The following is a 7,757-nucleotide window of genomic DNA, read 5'->3' as shown; positions in this document are numbered from 1 at the left end:
TATTGCTGAGGAAGGTCCCGCCGGGCGCGGGGGTCAGCCCTGCTCGGGTATTGCTGGGCGGGTGGCGGGCGGCAGCTACCTGGTGCTCTGCAGCTCCTCCCGCAGCCAGGTGGGCAGCGTCTGCCCCATTTTGTACAGGAGCTTGGAGAGCTCGATGTTATGGTCCCTGTAATAGTCCCGCAGGAAGGCGCGCGACTGCAATGGGAGAATGGGGAAGAGGGTTAGAGGGACCAGCCCTGAGCCCACCACCCCTGCACAGCCCCCAAGTCCTGCTCGGGACCATCCCAGGAGCGTTTCTGCATACTCACATCTGAATCCATCTCGGGATACTTCCTCCCTTTGCTCTTTCCCAAGCATTTTGTTTTTCCTCCATCCAGAAGCTGACACCAGAATCCTTTCTTTGGATCAAACCTGCAAAGCAAGAGCTCTGCCTCACCCCTCTTGCCCCCAGGCTCACTGCCCAACAAGCCTCAGCCTTGCACGGGGGCTCTTCTCCATCCCTTCTTAATCCACAGCCCAGCTAACATCTTGTTATCAACCCCCTTGTACAACAGGTTCCCCACACAGCCATACAGTAAGCAGCCCGACAGGGTTCATTCATCATCCATCGCCCTGCTGTGAGGGAGCACAGGGGGATCTACGTGAGTTTAATTATTATTTTCTGCGGCACCTTTGGCCCTGGATGCCATCAGGAGCCCCACAACACCTGGGTGCTGGAAGGAGAAGCTCAGGGAAGGACTCACGCCAGGGTCTTGTGGTAATCAATGAAGTTGGTCACGCCAAGGAACTTCTGGACCGTCTCCATCACTTTGGCGGGTTCTGTTCGGAGCAGCTTGCCATCCAGGACCAGGATCTGCAAGGAGCAAGGCAGGGAAGTGAGGTCCCGCTGGTCCCAGCCCCGCTCTCCTGGGGTAACGACACCTTCATCGCACCTTTTGCCATCTTGGAGCCACCAGCCCGCGCAGGGTCCCCTTTTCAATGCCAATGTACCTCAGTGTTCACTCACACTGGGTGTTGGAAAATGAAATGCAAATAAAAGCCAGGGCCAGGATCCATCGAGGACAAAATCCGAGCTTCGGCTCAGGGCCACCCAACCCGCAGCCAGCCAGGATTGTATTACAGCAACTACGCCAGAAGCAGAGAACTAATAGACTTTATAAGGTTAAATGATGGTGGAAAAATCGTTCAGGGACTGAGCCCAAACACTGCCGGCAGCGCTGCACGGTGCGGGTCACAGCGGGGCTGGCATCCAACCACCATTTCCCCTGCAGGCAGCTCGAACCACGGGCAGCTCTGCCTGCTATTTCTGTCCTGCTTCAATGCTGCAGTTACACCAGACAGTTGCGGGTGAGCAGCGGGTGCCCCCACAGAGCCCCCCACAGCCCCCCGCCCCACGGCACCCTTTCCACCCTTCTTTGCCAGAAGACCAGCAGAATGACCCACCTGCCCAGGACCGGCACCAGGACACCTTGTGCATCACCCATCACCAACCTCACACAATATCTCCCCTCTGCCCCTTCCCCAAGTACTTCTACTCTTCCCTCCGTGGTTTTTAGGGTATAAGAAAAGCATGTCCCATAGGAGGACCCTTGCAGCTGACTTGGCACCCAAGATCTCTTCCCTGCACATGCTTGCTTGGGCAAGGGGGGCTTCTGGGGTGCTGCCGCCATGGGAGTGGGGTGCTCCCATCCCTACCTGGTTGGCATGGTAGCTGTTCAGCCAGCGCTCGATGTGGGTGGCGTACCAGCCTGGTACCAGGCAGCGGTTCTGCAGGGTCCGGAGCTTTGGAGCAGCCTCAGGTCCAGCCGTGATCACCTCGTGGAAGGTGTATTTCAGGGCAACCGGATCGTCATGAGCTCGTTGGTGCTGTCAGGAATGAGCGAGGCAGGTTTGTTCCCAGGGCAACCCAAATCCTGGGCTGCCCATGAGGTGCTGGGGCTGCCCATGAGGTGCTGTGGCTCTCCAGGCCACCATGCTGTGTCCCTGTGTGACTTGTTCAGCCAAAAAGCACGGCACCCGCAGCCACCCCACCTCCCAGACTGAGGTGATGGAGGGAAGCCCCTGTCCCGGAGGTGGTGGGAGGCTCACATCGCCCCACAGGGCTGCCTGAGCCAGGGAAGAGGCAGAGGTGGGCGGCTCACCTGGTACCAGGAGTAGGCTCGATCTGCAGGGTTGATGAGGATGGTGATGACTTTGGCCTTGGAGAGCAGGCGGCTCGCCGGGGAGCCACTTCTGAGTCAAAGTAGTTGGCACTTTTCTCGAAGTAGAAGTCGGAGGTGGTGTTGGAGGGGATGGGGAAGAACTCCATGTACCTGGAGGAGGCACAGCATGAGGCAGGTGGGCATCATGAGATGTCCCCGGCACCCACCCTCACAGGCGACACCTCAGACACTCTGTACCATGCACTAACCCTGCAGGGTCCCCCCAGGTCTGACACACTACCTGGGGCTCCACAATCCCCTCCAGCCATTTGGGAGGGCCAGGCTTCACCAGATTCCCCAGGCAGACCCCAAAACCAGGGGACAGCAGACGCATACACAGGCACAGGGCTTCTACCAAGGGCACTTCTGAGGCCTGGCAAGTGGCCTTTGCCTTCAGGACAACATCTCGGGCATAAATCATAGCGATGTGGTGGTCTGAAGGCAGCACAGCAGCAACCACCGCCAATGCTGACTGCACCACAGACCTTCACAGTAAGGCAAACCCTCCGACGACCCGACAGAGCTGGTGCTGGCAGGCACACAGCCTGGCAAAGGGCAGAGCCCACGCAGGATTTCGTCCCACCTTCCAGCACCCAGGTGGCTGCAAGGCCGATGGGAAACCCTGTGGCACTGCTGCTCTGATTCCTGAAGGGACCAGCGCTCCCAGCTCAGCCCCCGTGGCAGGGAGACCTACCAGTCGATGCCCTTGTGATAGTTGTGTCCGTTGAAGAACTGTATCTCCTCGAAGGTCTCTGAGCTGGGGTAGTTGCTGCTCAGGTCCGGGTGCATCCCCAAGAAGAGATAAAGGGCAGTCGTTCCTTCAGACAGACAGAAAGCAAGAGCTGACTTGGGCCAAACCTCCCTCCAAGCTCCACTTCAGGGCAGGAGGGCTGAGAGAGGTTTTTTGGGAGTGCATGGGAGACCTGTGAAGCCTCACGACATGCTCACAGCACCGACGGTGAAGGGAAGCACCTGTTTTTTGAGGCCCAATGATGAGAAGCTTTGGGAATCGGTCACAAGTCTTTTCTTTGGACCAAATGTCTTTGTGCCGCTTGTCTTCACAGGGATCCTGAAATGCAGCAGGGAGGATTAGAGACATGGCAGCCTGGTCAGGACCGCGCACCACTGCTCAGCCCCACAGATGTGCGGGGAGGCCACGCTGCTCAGCAAGCGGGGCAAAGACTGGGGTTACTTCCAGCTCTACAGGGCAAACTCCTTCCTGACACAACCCACAGAACCTCAGAGAGGTGAAATACCCCCTCTTCCCCCCATTCGAGGCCCAGGGGGTACCTGCCACAGTGGGTCCTTCTCCTCGGAGAAGATCTGGAAGTATTTCTGTGCCAGCTGCACAGGCGGCAATGTCTGGAGCTTCAAGTTGGTCCAGGAGTTGAGGAAGCGGACCAGGTGCTTGAAAGTGTACAAGCCCAGGCGGTCGTTGCCATAATTGGACAGATGGGTCATGAAGATGCTGATCTGAAGCGGAGAGGATAGAGCTGGGGTTAGCAGAGCCTTACCCAGCAGCTGTCCTGCGCAAACAGCTCCCATCCTGGCCAAGGACGTTGGTGACATCACCCAAAATGGCACTGCAGGACAGCTCTACAAGAGATGCCCCTGACAGCTGGACGGCAGTACTCACGGGGTTGAGGAGCACGGTCAGGAAGAGTTCACCCCCATTGATGATTTTGTCCAGCTCACTGGAGCCGCCGGGATATTCATTGTAGAAGATGGTGTGCGTGAAGAGGCCACAGGTTTGCCGGGGGAGTACCTGTGGCAGGAGAAAGACATGGATGGAACATTCAGGGCTGGGTCCCCTTCCTCCTCCAAAACAAAAAGGGGATCCTCAACCCCCCAGGGGTCACGATTGGCTCCACTGCCCCTCACCACCCTCAACGTGAATCCTGCTACCCACAAGGGATGGAGGCAGATAGACAGAGAAGCCAGAAAGTGTCATCACACAACCTTCTCCTGTGCAGGATGAGCAGAGGGCACAGCTCCCTCAAACAGAAGCAGCTGAGCTGCCCAGAAACCACCCACTGAGGTTTTTGGGGAGGCAGAGGAGGGAAGCAGCAGAGACAAAGCCCAGCCACCTACCATGATGCCATTGTGGATGAAGCCACGGCGATAGCGAGCAGGTTTCAGGTGGGGGTACTCCTCTGTGCTCGTCACTTTGATCGACCAAACCTGCTTCCAAGCTTCGTACAACTGCACGTGGACGGGGTACACGCCCGAGTGGTGGGGGGCCACGGCGTACCCCATGTCAGTGGGGATGCCATGCTCCTGCAAAGAAGAGAGCAGGGAGTGGGTGACCATGGAGACCTCAAAACCACAATGTCCCAAACCAATCTCTCCCCAAAAGACTGCCCATTCCCAACCACAAATAGTCAATTCATGCCTCTGGAGAGCAACCAGGGCAGGGCTGTGCCCGTGCATCCTCTCCTAACCAGAGCTGTCTCCAGGAAAGGGAGCCCAGGAGCAGACATGCTGGCTGGACACTTGCTCCTCTGCTTCATGTGGACCGTCCTCATCCCCTCCATGTCTGCTGTCACCAACAAAACAACAGCAGCAAAACTCTTCTGTGGAGAACGAGGAGATACATCCATACAGGACTGTAAATTGGTCTATATAAATATAAAACAGCCTGGAAACTGTGAGCTGGATAACTGCCCATCCCAAGTAGGGATGGTCCAGTCTCTCTCTAATTAAGGACCTCTAATGATCATCCAATGAATTCAAGTTAGCCTGAAGATCCCTCTCTTAGGCCATAGGACTCAGTTATTATTGCTGGCTCTGGCATTACTTGTTTGGATTCAGGACAGCTGTGAGCAAACCAGTCGATCACAGCACGATCTGGTCTCAATGCTGGCTTTATCAGCTCAGCCTGCAGAGGGAGTTTCCACCAGCAGGAGCCTCCTGGCACACAGCCACGGCTCCAGGATCCCGCACCAATGCCCAGCACAGCACCAAACCGCGCTGGGCTGAGCACCAACCCCAGGCTCAGGCAAAACCCAGCACAGAGCAACCCAAGCGGCTGCCTCCTCCTGCAGAGCCATGGATTGGAACTGCACATCCTCTCGCAAAGCAACGGATCGGAACCTTACATCCTCCTGCAGAGCCACGGATCGGAACCCTACATCCTCCTGCAGAGCCACAGATCGGAACCCCAGAGCCCCCAGGCTGGAATTCCACATCCCACCCTGGGTTGTAGCTCCACATCCCCCCTGGCCAGGCAACGCACACACGATGTCTCCCCTCGAACAGGCACCAGGGCAGCTCGCTGCCACAGCAGCACGTTGGCTGGTGCAGATAAATTCTTCTGCTCCTGGTAGTGGTGTATAAATGGATTTACCCACCCAGCTGCAACATGGGGGATGTGACTTAACATTCAGGTCCCTTTGCTCTGGCAAGCAGAGATCATCACCCAGCTCCCTCAGGAAGTCTTTCTGTCCCACTTCTCCCATCCTCCCCCCACCACGAGTACTCCCACCGACGGCATCTTACTCACGACAGCGAATTTCTTGTTTAAGGTCATCTGCTCAGCAAGAACTGACTGGTTGTGGAAGAGGTGAGGCTGCATGTGGCTCCACATGTGGGGGAACCACCAGAACTCCCTCACATAGGACAGCAGCAGGTCATCACCTTCGTCCTCCGCATCGGTACCTGCGGGCATGACGCTCGCCATCACTGCCCAGCACACAGAGCTGTGTGCAAGCAGCAGGGGCAGAGGGAGGGGGAGCCCCTCTCGGTGACTGGTGATGGGGGGCAGTCGGGTCGGATGCCCAAGGACCCTTCCGCAGCCCCAACTTCAGCCTCTTTGAGCACCGGTTTGTGCCCCAAAACCAGCCATTTGGCACCAACACCAAAGCGATGCCCTCACCCTCCTCACCCGTGTGGAAGAATTTCCCTGAGTATCCCAGGTTGAAGGTGAAGTTTGGGATGTGGGTGCGCAGCTCATTCTGCGTGTTGAACAGCGCCTAGGAGTTGGGGAGAGAAAGCAAGATGCCCTCAGCAGGCTGCCACGGGGATGGCTGCCATGCCAGGGCAAGGACTTGTGTCCCCAAGAGCTTTGCAGAGGGGGTCCCAGGGGGGCCAGGGGAGGCTCGGGGGGCAGGAAAGCTCATCCCTGGAGCATTCCAGAGCAGGTACAAGTTCCCAGCCCCACACAGCCCCTGCCCACCCAGCCAGGACATCACAGCCGCACCTTGACATCTTCCACCTTCATGCGCGTGCCCTCCTTGCCCACAAAAATGTCGTCGATGTCCACCAGGATGTAGCGGTCAAGGGGCAGGGAGAGCCTCTTGCCCGTCAGGAAGGAGACAGAGTCCACGAAGACCAGCTTGTGCAGCCAGAAGTTGAGGTTGTTGCCAAAAAGCACCCTCTGGATGCCATCGTGGAGGCCCAGGTCCTGCATGACGGTGGTGTGCAGCGCTGCGTCCACGCTCATGTGCGGGATGGACTCAGCCGACTTGGTCTTGGCCAGGAGGACGGGCTCATAGGTGGAGTGGTTGGACTGGAAGACAGTCCAGTCCTCGCCGGGCAGCACGCCCTTCTCCACCTCGCTGGGGCGCGTGATGTAGAGCAGGGGAGACTTGGGGTTGATGCTGCAGTCCTTCAGCGCCAGGTTGGAGTGGAGGAAGAGGGGGAAACCCTTCAGCTGGGCGCTCAGCAGGCTGTTCTCGTTGGCCTGCACAGGGAGAGACAGCGGATAGAGGTGACAGGATGCCAGGGGCTCACTGGGGGCACCGACGGCTATACCAAGGGGGTAGGTGGCTCACCACCCCTGGAGATCTAGGTGCCAGGTCTCCTCCTTCCTCTCCCGAGCACAGAACACCCTCATCCCCCTTGCACGCTCAGTCCTGCTCACATCCAATGTGCAAATCTCCCCGGGGCTGTGAGCCCTGGGCAGGAGAAGGGCAGGGGGTTGCCGACCAAAATACCTGCTCATGCTTTTGGTGAACCCCAGCCAGGGTCACTGCTGGGAAACGGGATGCTAAAAGCAACCAGACAGATCCCAGAGATGTGTTTTTACTCACAAAATACCCAGGGGCCATACAACCCTTCCAGGAGGATGGGGGCTAAGACGGTGCCCTCTGCTAGCAGCCTGTGCCCCGTACCAGGCTGCACACTGGCCCCATACCAACTCGTGCTGCTCGCAGAAAGCAAGGGCAGGGCAGAGTCCCTGCAAGGCAGTGGGACCCCAGAGCCCCCCCTTCACACCCAGTCTGGCTGTGGGGTCTCGGCTCTCCCTGCACACCCCCTTACCTTGAAGAAGCCGATGATGCCCACGCCGTACTCCACGCAGTACTTGTCCAGCAGCTCCCGGTTCCAGGCATCCAGGTTGACGTACTTGAGGATGTTCTCGTAGATGATGAGTGCAAAGCGGCCCCGGTCCTTGTCGGTCAGTGTGGGCATGTCCCCCTTCCCTGGGGCGATCTCTGTCCTGTATTTGAAACGACTCGACTCCAAAATGGCCACGATCTCCTGGCCCAGCTGGGAGTAGAGGCTCTCCACGAAAACCAGCACCAAGGGGTCTGTGCGGGAGGAGTCAACCACCTTGAG

General features: G+C 58.0%; 1 protein-coding gene across 1 annotated transcript in view; it reads right to left on the bottom strand.

Moving 5' to 3' along the window:
* Positions 1-75: 75 nt before the first annotated feature.
* The window catches only part of LOC104468211 (bifunctional heparan sulfate N-deacetylase/N-sulfotransferase 1-like), a 7,891-nt gene continuing 209 nt past the window's right edge, over positions 76-7,757 (bottom strand). Inside the window, 15 exon segments of the mRNA XM_010082266.1 lie at positions 76-195; positions 309-411; positions 744-853; positions 1,696-1,866; positions 2,142-2,212; positions 2,215-2,312; positions 2,896-3,019; positions 3,174-3,270; positions 3,492-3,674; positions 3,838-3,966; positions 4,293-4,478; positions 5,704-5,858; positions 6,085-6,172; positions 6,400-6,882; positions 7,461-7,751. Of these exon segments, the coding sequence (XP_010080568.1) occupies positions 76-195; positions 309-411; positions 744-853; positions 1,696-1,866; positions 2,142-2,212; positions 2,215-2,312; positions 2,896-3,019; positions 3,174-3,270; positions 3,492-3,674; positions 3,838-3,966; positions 4,293-4,478; positions 5,704-5,858; positions 6,085-6,172; positions 6,400-6,882; positions 7,461-7,751 (2,409 nt within the window).

The sequence above is a fragment of the Pterocles gutturalis genome, unplaced genomic scaffold (assembly GCF_000699245.1).
Source record: "Pterocles gutturalis isolate BGI_N339 unplaced genomic scaffold, ASM69924v1 scaffold22049, whole genome shotgun sequence".
NCBI lineage: Eukaryota > Metazoa > Chordata > Aves > Pterocliformes > Pteroclidae > Pterocles > Pterocles gutturalis.
The sequence above is the reverse complement of the archived record's forward strand: the minus strand, read 5'-3'. Positions and strand labels throughout refer to the sequence as shown.